Genomic DNA, 17,334 nt, shown 5'->3' with positions numbered 1-17,334 from the left:
TTAATGAATAGGGTATGCCATCCATTCATGGATAAATTTTTGATAGTATTCATAGATGACATACTCATTTATTCAAAGAGTAAAGAAGAGCATGGTCAACACCTGAGACAAGTCTTAGAGACATTACGAGCTGAGAGACTTTATGCGAAGTTCTCAAAATGCGAGTTTTGGATTAGGAAGGTGGACTTCCTAGGTCACGTGGTCAGCGAAGAAGGAATCCACGTGGACCCATAAAAAATCAAGGCTATCAAAAATTGGTCGGAACCAACTACACCAACTGAGATTCGCCAATTTCTAGGCCTTGCTGGTTATTATCGAAGGTTCATTCAGAACTTCTCCAGCATCGTAAAACCACTTACCTCCCTAACTCAAAAAGGTGTGACCTACAATTGGGGAGAAAAGCAAGATGCTGCATTTCAGACTCTGAAACAGGCCCTATGCAGTGCACCCATTCTTTCTCTTCCAGAGGGGATTGAAGATTATGTGGTGTATTGTGATGCCTCGAATCAAGGGTTGGGATGTGTGCTAATGCAGCGAGGAAAGGTTATTGTGTATGCTCACGATAACTAAAAACACATGAAGTCAACTACACTACTCATGACTTAGAACTTGGAGTCGTGGTCTTCGCTCTAAAAATCTGGAGGCACTACCTATACGGTACCAAGTGCAACATCTTCACAGACTGTAACAGCCTGGATTCCCAAGTATTAGTTATTCTTATAATTTTTGGTGATTTGTGAGGAGACTCGGCGAGTTGGAGCTCAAACTCGCCGAGTATGATCGCAGTTTGGGCACGGGTTCGCGTCCGGACTCGGTGAGTCCACGCTGTTTAATGAAACCCAAATTTCCAGGGTATGAGACCTATTTAAATGGGCTTATGGCCGTCATTTGCAGCCACCAACCCCAGAGACAACCCTAAAGAGTCCTTGAGCGTTTTGTGAGAGAGAAGAGGAAGATCCTTGACTATTTGTGGGTGTTTTTGCATATAGAAGAGGATCAAGGCAAGAGGAGACCAAAGGAGGTGCTAATCCAGTGATTCTTGAGCTCAGAGACTTCATTTGAGGTAACCATTCATTCCTTTCTCAGTCCTTGGTGTAAATCTTAGAGTTAGGGTTTCTTTGTGGAATGATCCATGGAGTAATTGGCCTCTTCTTGTGTTGATGCTTTAGATCTGGACCCAAATAGGTCCAGAGACTCTTTTCCCTCAAGCTTTATGAGTGTTAATGGAGGCCATGAGCTTAGAATAGCATTCTAGAGATCATATCATCAAATAAGGCCTTTGGACCTTTGCATGAGCACCAAGATTGTAACTTTACGTGATGAATGTGCTTGGAAGGACTGGATCTATGAGTTATTGGAATGGATCTGACCTCAGGAGTGAGTTTGAGTTTATGCATGGCATAGACTCGCCGAGTCCGAAGAACAGACTCGGCGAGTAGCATGAAGATTGTCCTTAACCACTCTGCGAGTGGTCTTGCCGAGTTAAGGGGTTGACTCAGTGAGTCAGGGAGAGTCAGAGAGGGTTGACGGGTGGACTGAGTCAAGCTGGAACTCGCCGAGTTGTTCTTGAGACTCGGCGAGTTGAGTCGTGGTGGCCCCGCGATTCATGCCAGGTGGAACTCGTCGAGTCAGGGAAGTACTCGGCGTGTCGAGGGAGGATCCTAGGGAATTAGTGAACACGTATAGACTCTCCGAGTCGCTCTATTGCACTCGCCGAGTCCGGTCAAAGTTGATCGTTGGCCGTTGACCAGAGTTGACTTGATAGGGGTAGTCAACCTTAGTTGTGAAAGTGTTAATTAGAGATATATTGTGTTATAGGAGGATTATAGCTCGGGGGATCGAGCGCGAGTGATTTCTGGGATTTGCGAGTTATCAAGATACGCGAGGTGAGTCTTCTCACTATACTTTACCTTGAGTAGGTAATCAGAGTTATGTGACAAAGTATTTGTATGGTATATGTATGTTATGTGTTGTACTGCATTATTTCTACGTGATTTATGTTGTGCATGTTTATAGAGTTGGAATCGGAAGGTTCCCAGAGTTAGAACCAGAGGGTTCACAGAGTAGTGTCCATGGACCCACAGAGTTATAGCCTCGAGTGGCTAATATGTGTTATGTGTGGTATTTTAGGGAACTCACTAAGCTTTGTGCTTATAGTGTTGGTGTTATTTGTTTCAGGTACTAGTGATGACCATGGGAAGGCGCCGGCTTGATCAGTACACACACATGGGATTTTATGTTATCAGATCTTGGGAATATTATATAGCATGGATTGAGTTTCAAACATTGATGTTTTTATGAATGTTAACTGAAATTGTGTTTTTATATTATGCGAAAAATTATTTTGAAATTTGCGGTGTTACAAGTTGGTATCAAAGCCTTGGTTTGAGGGATTCGAGTACACCTTCGGGCGTATTTGGACTCAAACTGAGGATTTGAGAAGTATTTTAAAAAAAAAAGAGTAAAAGATTTTTGGAAGAACGCAGACCAGAGTTGTGTGTACGATCAGTCCGCGCCCGAACGGTGATTTCCCAAAATACCCTCATGTTATGTGATATTGATATTGATATGATGTATTCTCATGCTAGAGTAGGCTAGGTACTGATGTTCTTTACATCCACACATAGCTATCCACGAGATCTACAACTTTTATTTAGACTCCATCGGCTAATTTTGACTTTATTTTTTTGTCCATATTTTATAAAATTAAATGATTTTGCTTAAATCATAATTCTCTCATACGGACTCCGTTTATTTCATTTTTTTCTCTAAATTTTCATTTTAAAGAGGACTACGATTTTCTTTTTGGTGACTTTAGCTAAAAATCAACAATTTTCTTCGGAACTTTTTACGTCATACATTTGTTGTGCACGGCTGACTTTTATATCTTATAAAAATCATATCTAATTTATATGGAGTTGGATTTCTACGAAATTTATATTTTCAGGATCGGGAAGATGTGTACTTTCTAAATATATAATAATATATACGTTTTTGCGCACTTATTTTTACGATTTATAGACGACTCGGCTGATTTTGCTTATTTTATTATATTATAATAATCATGAAACACATAATATTCATATCATCCTTCTTTATTACGTCAAATATGTTACAATTGTTGACCCTAACTATTACTTTGATTAAGATTATTTATCCTAGATAATCTTCTATAAAAAAATCATTTTTAATGTTTGTTATATCTGAATTGACTAGCCCCAATCTACGGGTGCTACATCTTTTCTTTCTACAAGAGTTGTGTGAGTTTTTATGAATTAAAAGTTATGGATTTTGATTTGTAGCTCCTTCTAGCCATGAAAAGGATTAAACTCACAGACTTTGTGGATTAAGACATTCTTTAAGGGTCAGATCTGTGTTTGGAATGGATGTCTTTATGGATTAAGATGTTTACATGAAGAATGTGAGAACAACGTTTATGCCCCGCGTAGCCTTATGCGAACTTGTTTATGGTGATGCATTATACGCCCAACGTAGAGCTGAGTATGTTGAGTGCAGTTACCCCAATTTGACTTTTGTTGACTTTTGTGAATTTAGACTAATTGGGTATTAAGTGAATATGAGGGGTTTATGAGTGTTGAAATGGTATTTTACGCTAAGTGTGTGTGGACTAGACTTGTTTTGGGCCTTAGTAGTGTGTATGTGTATGTGTGTGTGAAAATACCTTAATTATTAATTAAGGTTAATTAGTGAATTTAATTAGATAGAGTCTAGTTCTGGCAGTTCGGGTGTGAGTTCTATCACTTATCAGTACTAGGTGAGTCTCCTCACTTATTCTTACCTGTGTAGTAGAATAGTTGTATGTATGTGATGACCAGCCGAGTCCCGATGTTATTATTGTGTTTATGTTGTTTATATGTTAATGAGACTTCAAGGAGTCTCCAAGCTTGTTGATAACCCACACGACATGTTGTTTGCCCACCGAGAGTTCGGGTAGTCTCCAGGGTTGATGATGACCTATAGTTGTTTTATGTGTTGTATTTTATGGGATATCTTGGGGAACTCACTAAGTATTGTGCTTACAGTTGTTGATAAATGTTTTAGGTACTTTCGAGGATCACGGGAAGGCAAATTCTTGATTGTACACATTCACTGGGAGATTTTGTTATTGGATATTTTGGGACACTCTGATATTTGATGTGGAATTGTATTTGACATTATGACTTTTCATGGGATGGTTTTTATGAAAACTGTTTTTCTATGGATTTAAAAATGAAAAAATTGGTTTGAAAATTTGGATGTTACACAAGTCGATTTCCATATCAGACCACTAGGTAAAGGAGTAGGAGGATTTTCGTAATTTACTCTAAAAAACAAAAGGACAGATGCAATAAAACCCTTATGTTTGTAAGTTTTTGTCGGGTTTATCAAAATCGTGTCATAGGCCCACTAATGCCTCAAAATTGCATTTTTTTATTTTACCATTTTTGCAAATTTATGTGGCAAAACTGAAATTTTTTGTCAAACTTAAAGGCTTTAGTGAACCAGAAAAACAAATTCATATGTTTTTTTAAACAAAAAGGATCAAACCAAACACTTCTACTAAATATAAAGACTTTAATAAACCCAAAAAAAATATAGATTTAAAGCATAAATAAACATAAAATGTAATTCAAATTTTCTAATATGTACCCTAAGGATACTTATAAGAAACAGTAATTGAAATATTAATTATAAAAAATATTATCATAATTAAATTTGATAAATATTGATTATAAATAATATTCTTTATAATTAATATATTTTTACATTTAATTTTAATAATATTACACATAATTAATGTTTATCGTATTTAATTAATTATAATAATATTTTTTACAATTAAATGCTTTTTAGATGTATTTTCAGACACATGTTAAAAAGTTCCAATATAATTTTAGGTAAAAACGGACAAAAAGATAATGTGATGGCAAAACTTAATGGAAAATATGCTTTGTTGAAGTTAAAAAGATTTGGAGGTACGAAAGTCTCGTGTACGATATCAGACCACTAGGGTTGACCAAGAGTCGAGGGTGGTAAATGAAACTTTTGACTATCAAAATTAAAATGGTACTGCTCCTTCTGATATGATGACCGCCTCCTTTTAGTACTTTTCAATACCTTTCCAGCGTTTCTTCCTTCTCTCTACTCTTCGTCGTCTCCCTTTCAGTTCATACACTCCAGAAGCCTCTTCTCATTTGTCTCGTCATTCCTCAGTCTCAAAGGTATTTGCCTTTCTTACACATGCTAAGGTTATCGATTCTTGGGTTTCATTGTCTTTTTCTTACTTATATCCTTCAACCGCCTCTGTTTTTGCTGTTCAGAAGATATATGTTTATATGTTGTTCCGAACTTAGTTTCATCGAATGTCGGTTTTTCTTTATCCTAGGAAGAAACCGATTAATCGGGTATGTCGAATCTTTTTTGTTCTGTTTTTCTTTTTTTCTTTCTGATTTGGGTTTTTTAAGAAAATTGAAACCCCAGCCTCCAAAAACTAGTGGTCCCTTTCTTTCTTTTTCTTTGATGCTACTACAGTGCATTCGCAGAAAGCACATTCATTATTATTTTTAATTTTTTAATTTTTTTTTTCTTTCGTTCTACTTTGTGACTCCCCCTTTGTTATGAGATCTGATATGATAAATTATTGGGATGATTAGGTGGAAAGAATGGACATTAAAGAATTTGGACCTTCATGGTTGATGCCAATGCTAAGAGCTGACTACTTTGCAACCTGTCGTTTCCATGGAGATTCTAATAAAAGCGAATGCAATCTGTTCTGTTTGGATTGCTGTGGGAATGCCATCTGTCCCTACTGTTTGATTCATCATAAAAATCATCATACTGTTCAGGTAACTAATCAACTTTCAAACATCATTTAAAAATTCAAATCCATGGCATACTCTGAACATAGTGTAACAAATTCTAGGATGTTAAAATTTTGAATAGATACGGCGTTCCTCTTATCATAACGTGGTGAGGGTGAATGAGATTCAAAGATATTTAGACGTATCATGCGTTCAAACATACATTATCAACAGCGCCAAGATCGTGTTCTTGAACGAGCGTCCTCAGGCTAGGCCAGGAAAAGGCGTCACCCACCACTGTGAGATTTGTGGGCGGAGCCTTGTTGATGCTTTTCGATTCTGTTCTCTTGGTTGTAAGGTATGATTCTTGACTTGTGGTTTCATTTCATTCCACCTTGATTTGGTTCCATGTTGGCTTGATTTTGTTATTTCTTTTTAGCTTGGTGGCATGAAACGTGGGGATAGCAAGCTGAGCTTCACATTGAAGATGAACCACATCCATGGGTATGAATTTCATGGTGAACTGTTGAGAGGTTGTGTCAGCTCCGGTGAGGAGGAAGGAACCAACAATATGTCTCCGGGGACACCACCGATATTTAATCACCGGAATTCAAGCAGGAGGAAGGGGGTACCGCATCGGGCGCCGTTCTGATGACCACCATGACTGCTAGAGTAAGAGGTAAATATAGATAGGAAAGAAGATAAATGGGTGAAAAGTGGATGATGATGTGATATACTTGGTTTTCTTTTATTTATTTTACTGAGATGTTTTGATTAAAATTAAAGGGAAATTTGTACAAGAGTATATATATATATTTGATGTATGTATCTATATAGACATAAACATCAGGGAATATTTGTGAAAGTTGGGGTGTTACTTTGCTAAAATTTCTACGTTTTGATACGGATTTGGAAGCTGTGAAGTAGATCCATACGAAAACCTAGGTAACATAAACTCACCCAATCGATATAATATATATATAGGTTGGCGGGTTGAAAACCTGAAACCAACCCAACATGTAACACATTTAAGTACATGAGATTGTGGGTTTACAAGTTAGTAAGTCAAATCCAACCCATATAATCCTTTTAAGAAATAAGCAACCCGTTTTTATAAATGAGGTTTTTAAACATAAAGTCATAAAATGATTAAAGTAATTAACATAATAAAATGTTTTCAACATAAATTCATAAAATCATTAATATCCAAATAATATTTAAAAATTCAAAATATTCATACAAAGTGAATGTGTTCTTCGTTCGTGAGTTAATGACAACATGTGTTTTCTATTTTTTGATTAGAGCACCGCAAACATAGACTAGCCACATATGAATTCGGAAGGAATATAATGATACCAAATATTACAAATATAGAAGGAAATCAGATTTCATATATATATATATATATATATATATATATATATATATATATATATATATATATATATATATATATATATATATATATATATATAGAGAGAGAGAGAGAGAGAGAGAGAGAGAGAGAGAGTTAGGTTCATATCTTATAACTATAAATTCTGTTTAATTAATTAATTAATTTATTATAATGTGGATGTAGGAATCTTTGTTAGCAAATCATTTCAAAAGGATAATTATGTAAGCTTATATTTTGATTAATAGTTTTTTATTTAATTAATTTGATTCTTATCCCCAGTCAAATCCGCTTATATTAGGAAAATATTTATTAATTTGTTTTATGAAACATATGTCATTAATATTCATACCACATTTTCCATCATCTTCACAATTTCCATGATACAATTAGGGTTCATAAAACTTATATAATAACTTAGAGCTTCTAAGTTATTAGTTTTCAGTTGTAGTTTTTAGTTTTTCATCTTGCTTCATCCACAGGCAGCTTCCCCAGGTAGTATTTTTTTTGGTGTCGTTGTCTGTTGCTTGCCTGACTGTCTGTTAATTTCATCACAAATGCTCCCCTTTTTCTACCATTTGTCCTTCATCAAACCAGTTATGTTCTTCATATAGGGTTCTTATTATGTCAATTGGAGGTTCGTATTACTTCTTGGTTTTAGCAATTTTTCTCTATAAATTATAAGGTTTTTTTTTTTTTTTTTTTGGACTGTTCAAAGGGATCCAAGTTGATTGGGTTCAAATCATATTTGGTGTAAAATAGAGGAACTTTAAGTTAAAGATTTAGGGAGGCGGTGAGGTGTCATCAGATAAACAGAGTGCATTCATGCATCTCCATCCCCAACGCATGCCTGATCTGATTCATCCAGGTAAGAAAAAATCACATATACCTCAAATGTTAACTACTTCTACTCAGTTTTCTTCTGCGATTGTCTCCATCTGTTTGATAAAATGCCTCGTATAACATGTTTATAGAAACTTAGGGTGCATCAATTGATTTATGTAACGCTCAATCCATGTATTATTTATATTTTGGTCCCTTATATGTTGAATTATTACTTTTGGACCTTATGTTTGCAAGCTTGAGGGAAGGAGGGATTGTTTCTGCTAATTTTGGATTTTTGGAGGCGGAGCCCGAACGCAGGGCGTTCCCCTGGGGTACGCACTATGTTCACGTGTAAAGTGTAAACCCTAAAATTTAGGGTTAACCCGTATATAAAGATCATTATGCCCTAAAGTCCAGCCACCCTCTCACCCTTAAGCAGATCTCACGAAACCCTAATCCCTCCTTTGTGTGTTTTGAGCCTAGAAAACCATTTTAGAGTGCATCTTGGTGTTTTGAAGGAAGGTGGCCATTATTGAAACATCATCAAAAGAGCAAAGGCTTATAGATTCAGAACCTTACCAACATTTGGCACTCATATAAGGTATAAAGCTTTGAACTTGGTGTTTATTTGCTTAGATCTCTTGTGTTGGGTTTTATGGAACTTTTTGGTCCTAAGGATGAAGCTTTATCATTCAAATCTGTTTCCTAGGATTAAGGTTGCCACCCTTGGTGCTATTTGAGTCTCTAAGACAAAAAGTTGCCATCTTGAAGGTCTTGATGTGTTCATGCATGATATAAGGCCATTTTCATGGAAGTAAAATGCCATTTTTGGAGTTTGGAGCTTTTGGGGGCATGCAAAGTCACTCGGTTCGTGACTTTATAGTTCTAGAGGTCCTAAATGGCTTGGATCTACGTTTTGGGTAGCATGGCTTAAGCATTAAGTGCTTAATGGGCGGTTTTTGGAACTAGACTGGTGAGGAACGCTCAGGTTTCCACAAGGGAACGCCCTGCGTTCGTTACGACAGTGGGCTTCCTTGGGCCATTTTCTTGGACTTTACTGCTATGGGCCTTAGTGGATCTTCATTTTGGGTGTAACATCCCAAATTTAGAGTCCAAAAATTTCATTTGAATTAACTGATTATAAGAACATTCATAAGTAAACTACATAAAAATATATCATTTAGTAAATCAACATATCATGTCTGAAAACCCAAATCATAAAATAGTAACATGTTAGAGTACAATCCCATAATATCTCAAATTCGGAAAACCAATACATGTGTGTGTATGATGTGCTGCTACTACGCCAGCTCCTTTCCCTTCACTGAAGAGGTACCTAAAACCAAAACTGTAAACTGTAAGCACGAAACTTAGTGAGTTCCTCCATCGTACCACATAACATACAATCACATAACATACATATATTGTCAGACATATCTGGGTGCCCGACCTACCCCTTCGGTCCTGTCGACCGGATACTGCCTAGCATATCTGGATACTGGCCTCCCCTTCGGTCCTATCGACCAGATACTGCCTAGCATATCTGGGTGCTAGCCTACCCCTTCGGTCCTGTCGACTGGATACTGCCTAGCATATCTGGGTGCTTGCTTACCGCTTCGGTCCTATCGACCGGATACTGGGGACTATTTCACCCCTTTACTACTACCACATAACATGTATCACATAATCATATTCTATCTAGTATGACTGGGTATGACTACCCCTCTTTAGCCTTATCGATCGGAAATCTTGGGGACTATCTCCCCTACTGCTACTGGCATATAACATTATATCTTACTAGCACATAACGTATCAGGTAGTAGCAAACCTAGATGAATATCACAAAGATAATCATCTAACATACAACTCCTACTGGTGGGCCAGCATTGTGGCCGTAGACCCACCGCTACTGGAAGGTAACTTACCTGGTACGAGTAGCTGCTGATAACCTGCGCGTGAAATCTCTGTCTGCGGCTGCTCCGGAAATCCTCCGGCTATAATCCCCACAAAACACTTAGTCAGAACCTGATATCTACTCTTAAGGTAAAATGACTATTTTACCCCTGACCAAGTCCAAGTCAAAGTCAAAGTCAACTTCCAGTTGACCTGGCTCCCCGAGTTGGGCCACCAACTCGTCGATTCCCTACCCTTTTAACTATCCTCATCTACGACTCTACTCTTCGAGTTTAGGAATGACTTGACGAGTTCTCCTTCTATACGAACATCGAACGAACCTTTATCCGACTCGCCGAGTTGTTTGAACAACTCGTCGAGTTCATCCTCATCCTATAAACCAGTCCTGTCCTCGACTCACCGAGTTGTAGGAACAACTTGTCGAATTCATCTTCAGAGTTGGGAGATTGCCTTTGACTCGACGAGTTGGCTCATCCACTCGCCGAGTCTTATGAACTCCAGGACTATGGCTTATCTCAATACATTTGGGTCACTCCCCTAGACCCTCTAAAACCTTTCTGACACCCAACTGGGTCTCTTTGAATCATAACAGAAAAGGGAAGCCTAACCTCGGACTCGCCAAGTCCCAAGAACGACTCACCGAGTCGATACTGTCCAAGTCTATTTCTTCGATTTCTAGTGTACAACTCTTGTCCAAATGATAGATCTAGGTCCCTAAACTCGATCTAGCACGTAAAGTTACAAACTTTACGTGCATGCATGGGGCTTTGAGCCTAAAAGGCTCTAAAAGAGACTCTTGGTATGAAAGTTTTCAAAAGAAAATCATTTTTATAAAAAGGAATTTTAAAGGAGAAGAGGGTGTGGTGCATTCTATAAGCCGAGCTCAAGTAAGTTCTCCCAAATCACCCATACACGTTCATGTTATGATATGAATTGTGAATATGTGAACTGCATGCTAGATTAGGGTTAAGGATCTAGGAAGGATGCCTTGTATGCCTATTGTATGAAGTCATTGACCTACAAGATAGTACTGATTAGTCAGTGATATGATGGCCTGATTAGGATATGCTTGGTTTTAATTACTTAATGGTCGAATGTTGCTTGCTTTGTGCTTTTAGGAGTTATAACTATCTTTAACTAACTAGTGATCGAATATGCTAAGTTACATATTAAGAGGACTAAATAATTTCAGAAGTTTAGGCTTAGCACTATTGCGCAGCTCTCGTTTGAGTCCAACTGTTATAGGGAGAGACCTCTCATTTGAAGAATTATCTGGTCTTAGTAATATGTAATGGTATTCGCGAGCTAGTTATGGAAAGGTAGCAGGGACTTCTTATGCAACTGATGGCGGAAAGTGGGTCAGAGATTACCCTAGGGTAAGCCTAGGATGAGATTAGCAATGAGAGCTGTAGTAGTGAAAGGGACTTTGTGGAGTTAAGGCAATTCTTGAGGAAAGTATGGATATATGTGGAAGGTAGTATGGGCCCGTACTACTGAAAGCAGTGGATCCGTACTTGTGTCAAGGAGGGCTGAGAAGAAACTAGGGAACTTGTAATGTGTGAGATCCCTCGAGTTATGATGAGTATTCTGATGATTGTTATAGTGTATTTTCAGTATGGTGACGCTACGCACTAGACGAGTTGGCACTTCTGGCACCGGCGAGGGATCAGGCTCAGGCTCTGGAGTCGGGCAGCTCGATGATCAGATAAGGGAGTTCATTTCATATGAGATCATGCGCAATATCATGGACCAGACTCCTGTGATCTTCGGTACGGTCAAGGAGGGCATTTTGGAGATTTTGGATGAGAGACTGGGTGTATTCCACACTGAGATGGCGTCGATGATGGGGATGCGTACATTGACGTTCAGGGAGTTTCAAGCTTGTGGAGCTCTAGACTACCATAGGGCTAGGGACCCTATTTCTAGCAGCAGATGGTTGGCAGATATCACCAACGCCTTCGCACCAGCCGTTTTCCCGAGGGGGACAAGGTCCGACTTGTTACCTGCCTTCTGAATGACAAGGCGCGAGATTGGTGGGAGGATGTTGGACGAGCTATTGGAGATATGCCATTATTGATGCGATGACCTAGAGTGATTTCTCAACCAGTTTTAGGGCAGATTTTACACCAGTGATTGAGGTGCATCAGCTGGCACGGGAGTTCCAGGACCTCCAACAGACTATTGAGACGGTGGCCGAGATCACCGCCATGTTTAGGGAGAGGGCCCTTCTTATTCCGCAGTATGTGGTGGACGAGGAGATGAAGAAGGCCCGGTACCATGAGATACTGAGGAGCGATATCCGACAGTTTGTTAGCCGATCCATCTACAAGACGCTGGAGGATATGACAGCGAGGGATCAGGAGAGGGAGTTGGATGTGGAGATGGAGAGGAAGAGGAAACTAGATGGGGTTCAGACAGGGAGTTTGGGCAAAAAGCCCAAGGTCTAGGATCACAGATCGAGGAGCCAGTATGGCCGTAGCCGTATGGCAAGTGCGGCAAGATGCATGAGGGTACATGCAGGGCAGGTAGTTCTGGCTGCTTTAAGTGCGGCTGGACTGGTCATGTTAGCAGGGATTGTATTGTTAGCACCACTACCACAGTATCTGATATGATTTGCTTCCAGTTCAATCAGAGGGGCCAAAATAGGTCCAAGTGCCCGAGTTTAGCAACAACAGGACAAGTGGTGGCACCCACTCCTGATACATTGAGGATTATCGATGGCCGTCATGGCCGAACAAAGGCGCCTATGGCGAAGAGCAGAGACTTCCAACTGACAGCAGAGGAGGCACGTACAACTCCTGATGTTTGCACGGATATGTAACTTCTCTTTATCTCTTTTATTTATATTGATTTGTCAGTTATGTTTATGTGTTTCGTTATACAATCATTCTTAGTGAACGGTATATCTACTCTGATATTATTTGATTCGGGGGCTACCTGATCTTTTGGATCACTCGCGCTTAGCAAACAATTTGTTGAAGCTCCGGAGGAGCTGGACTGCTCCCTTGATGTAGAGGTTGCGGATAATAGGACTGTTCGGGTCACGAGGGTTCACCGGTAATGTACACTGTAGTTGTTCGATGAGCAGTATTCCGTGGATTTAGTCCCTATTCCCCCACTAGGGAATAAGGTTTTTGTAGGTATTGGCTGGTTGATCCCCAATGGGGCAGTGATCGACTGCGAGTAGCAGCTAGTACGAGTTCGGAACCCATGTAGGGGAGGCTTGGTGATTCAGGGTGAGAGGCCGCAATGTGGACCGACTTTGTGTTTAGCAGTGAGGGCGAGATGCTACCAACAACAGGGTTGCGTAGGTTATGTCGCCTATGTTATGGATACACGGGATAAAAGTAAGGCAATTGTGGATAATGTACCAATCGTACGGGAGTACCCGGACGTGTTCCTAAAGGATTTGCTTGGGGTGCCTCTAGAGAGGCAGGTAGAGTTTAGGATTGACCTAGTTCCTGGTGTGGCTCCGATAGCCAAGGCACCCTATTGGTTGGTTCCTCCCAAGATGCAAGAGTTGTTTACACAGCTGCAGGAGCTATTGGACAAGGGATTTATCAAGCCGAGCGGTTCACCATGGGGAGCCCCAATCCTGTTTGTGAAGAAGAAGGACGGGTCACATCGGATGTGTATAGATTACCGGGAGTTGAATAAGGTAATGATGAAGAATCGTTATCTCCTCCCAAGGATTGATGACTTATTTAACCAGCTTTAGGGAGCATCTTGGTTTTCCGAGATTGATTTGCGATCAGGCTACCGTCAGATGAGATTCATGGATGAAGATGCATAGAAGACAGCCTTTCGGACTCGATATGGTCATTACGAGTTCTTGGTGATGCCGTTTGGGCTCACCAATGCTCCTGTCGCGTTCATGGATCTCATGAACCGCGTATGCAGACCAATGTTGGATCGGTATCTGATAGTCTTTATTGATGAAATCTTGGTTTACTCCAATATGCAGAAGCAGCATGAGGAGCACCCGAAGGAGGTTCTGGAGACGTTGAGGAGGGGGGATGTGACAACCCGATATTTCGAGTCAATGTAATGTAAAACCGATCAAATTTAAGTCAAAATGTAACCTTCCTAAAATCTTATTCGGATTAAATAAAGTAGTAAGAATCATATCAAGGTTTGCGTACATAAAAAGAACGTCCAAATCTGACTCCGGATGAGGAAGTTATGAAATTTTGAAGAAATTCCTTAAACACGTCATTTTAATAAATAAATAATAAAAATAATTTCGGAATTAGCCAACGGAATCTAAACGAAAGTCGTAGATCATGGTCTCACCTTCGCGAGGATATAAAGAACGTCAAAAACGGAGTTCGTATGAGGGAGATATGAATTTTTGAAGTTTATTTATAATAAATATAAATTTAAATATAAATTCCCGGTAATATCCGAAGGGGAGTCATCGGATTGGACCGAAGTACGCCCTGCGTACCTTCGTACGCCCCGCGTACTGAGATCGAGGGTCTCGGATCGTCCACGTCGCACTATCCGAAGAGTTCTAACCCGTCCGACCCGTCCGAAGCTCCGACCCGTCCGACCCGACGTCCCGTCCGACCCGCCGTCCCATCCGACCCGCGTACCCAGCAACCCGTCCCATCCGAACCGAGGCAGTCGAGGCTTCGGTCATGCATGACGTACGCGTACGCGCTGCGTACGAGCGTACGCCCCGCGTTCGGAGGCGGTTCAGCCTTCCTATAAATAGGATGCGAGACTTTCCGAAAATGTTGCTCATTTCTCTTCTCTCTCTCACAACTTTGTCTCGTTTTCCGTGCCCGTTATAACCCGAAGCTCTGGTCTTTTTGCTCAAGTCCCGAGGGTCGATTTTACTCCCGAGATTCCCGAGAATCCCGAGAAAAATCCGTTTCCTGAGACGAAACTCTGCCCGGTTTTCCATCTCGCTTTCTTCAATCAATCAAGTGAGTTTCATACCCCTTAATCAACCTGTTAAATATTCTAAATGCGTTTATATGCTTTCAAAGGGGGGGAATACAAGTTAAATACTTATAGTTATTGTTTCAATCACATATGATTGCTCTAATCACATGTGATTAATAACTAGGGAAATCAGTGGTTTTATCACTATTCAAACTATCTATCAAACTGTTTTACTTCTAAATGTTTTCCAAACCCATTTACTTTTCGAATTTACACTGCAACTGTGATTTAAGCAAATGTTCCTTATACTTAAACTATTTTAATCAAATCTACACCTTCAAATGGTTTTATAGATTGACATCAAGTCAATCTTTCTTTAAAAATAATACTTATGTTTCAAATGCCTTATAAATACTTATTTATGCTTTTATATTACAAATTGCATGCCCATATATGTATAGACGTATAAATAATGTTTAAAGGACTTAGGAAGGCTATCCACCTTGTTTCCTTTTCCTCGATTTGGATGTGGTCTGATAGGATTTTGGGTGACCATCCGAAGGTCGTTTCCATATTAATTATATATCAAATATACATATATAGACATGAAAGTACTTCCATAATCATATGTACTAAACGCACTGTTAACAAGTTACCATCGGGGTAACACAGAATCACACTATTACAACTGCTAGATCAATGAGTCAGTTCATTCATGAGTCTATACTAGGAAGGGAATATATATAATTATACTAGAACAAGAAACATTTCATCACACATGCAAGAACACGATAACAAATGTGATCCACTGTATCGGAGCATGCCTTAAATGTCATGGCCCGAGTTGTAGCCAGAATTCTCTTGGAGGGAGAGCGTTGAGTTTGCGTATAGATCTATACTGGATTGACTATCCTACACCTTGCTGCTAGCTACAGCCGGACCTGCAGGTCTGCGGGTGCCAAACGTCATTCCGTTATTACGACCGTTCTTTATGTCGTTGTTATCAGTCGATAGTATGGTGCAATCATCACATTATACCTTAATATGAAATCCGGTTTAAGGTAGTAGTAATTAGTACAACAGTAGTTCTTATTATACAAAACTACAGTACTACAATGATTTACCCATTACATATTTTGGTGATAATCTCACTTAAGCATTAATGTACAAACTATATTTTATTAAATGATAATTATACTTGGGAAATCACACACTTTTACAACAGACGAGTTTACAAAACAGTTAAGCCTTGGTAGAAGGCTACTTTAATAGAAAATATAGGATTTTCTGAGAGATTCAAACTTTTACAAACTTATACATTGAGACAGGTTCAAACGTTTTGGACAACGAACATTGACACAAAAATACTTATGAACTCACCAGCTTAATGCTGATAAACTCTTTCAAAATAACTTGTATTCTCAGGTCATCAGTAGACAGGTACCGATGCCAGCTTTTGAGATGATGGAGCGTACTCAAGACTCATCATTTTATTATTTTGGTTTACGTTATATTTTTGGTGTCTAAAACTGTACAGAACACGCATGTATTAAATTTATATATTTAATGCAATGGATGATGTTGTTTGCCTATTTACATTTACTGTGTTGTGATTACCTTACATGACGTCCTCCGCCCCAGAACGTTTCCGCCGTTCTTGGTTTTGGGGTGTGACAGATTGGTATCAGAGCATTGTTTATAGTGAATGGAGTATATCAACCCATAAAAGATATACTAAACTATAAACCCATTAGGGATTAAACTCTGACCAAGAGTCTATACTTTAAATAATAAAATATTTAACTAAGTATACTAGTCTGCATTCATACTAAAATAAGTGTCACAATGACAAGAACGAAAGTATTACGATTGTTAAATATCACAAGTGAGCTCGGGGATGTATGGTCAGTCCTGGGAATGGCATAGCCTGATCAACTATGCTGGTCCTAGGAGTGATTAGCACATGCCTTAGAATGGTTGTGATAGGTTAACAAGTCTAAAAACTTACCAACAATACCACAAGAAGATCAAAAGAATTTAAACTTAAAATACTATAGGAGTATTTTGCGCTATTAGTTACACGTATACTATATTCTTATACCTCTATTCTCGCATAGATCTTGACGGCTAGATATCCATCATGGCGACCCGTACTTTCCCAATGAAGGCAATGTCGGGTGGATCTATGAAGAGCCCGAAGTTGATCATCCAATCCCTTTGGATGATCACCTCGCAGAAGGCTTTTCAGATGGGTCCGACTCCGAGCCTGAAGTCAACAACCTACCGATTGTAGGTCAAGCCCCGAACAACAACCCTCGACCAGCGTTTCCAGGTCCTACACCCATGTGGGCAGACAACCTGAACCGCTGGAGTGATGATCAGGGTCAACCCTTACCATACTTTAGGGACCAAACCTTTTACAACGTCAGCGATGGTGGCTCTACTGACCGAGCTCTGCCTGTCATTATCCGCAGAATAGCTCGTATTGTCGAGCAAGGTAGAGCAGCCGTC

The 17,334-nt window shown here is 39.4% G+C and overlaps 1 protein-coding gene across 2 annotated transcripts; it reads left to right on the top strand.

Annotated features, from left to right (window-relative positions):
* Positions 1 to 5,070: 5,070 nt before the first annotated feature.
* Positions 5,071 to 6,666, top strand: LOC111911100 (protein RGF1 INDUCIBLE TRANSCRIPTION FACTOR 1). 2 transcript variants are annotated; one of them, XM_023906882.3, is made up of 5 exons: positions 5,083 to 5,222; positions 5,322 to 5,405; positions 5,655 to 5,846; positions 5,944 to 6,159; positions 6,241 to 6,666. In XM_023906882.3, exons 2-5 carry the CDS (start codon positions 5,364 to 5,366, stop codon positions 6,451 to 6,453), a joined length of 663 nt encoding a protein of 220 aa, XP_023762650.1. In that variant the 5' UTR covers positions 5,083 to 5,222; positions 5,322 to 5,363; the 3' UTR covers positions 6,454 to 6,666. The 2 variants fall into 2 exon arrangements, with proteins under 2 accessions (XP_023762652.1, XP_023762650.1); XM_023906884.3 differs by lacking the exon at positions 5,322 to 5,405 and having other exon boundaries at positions 5,071 to 5,222.
* The last annotated feature ends 10,668 nt before the right edge of the window (positions 6,667 to 17,334 follow it).

Source organism: Lactuca sativa, chromosome 2, assembly GCF_002870075.4.
Source record: "Lactuca sativa cultivar Salinas chromosome 2, Lsat_Salinas_v11, whole genome shotgun sequence".
In the NCBI taxonomy this organism is placed as follows: domain Eukaryota; kingdom Viridiplantae; phylum Streptophyta; class Magnoliopsida; order Asterales; family Asteraceae; genus Lactuca; species Lactuca sativa.
Note: the sequence above shows the minus strand (reverse complement) of the source record. Positions and strands in the feature narration are given on the sequence as shown.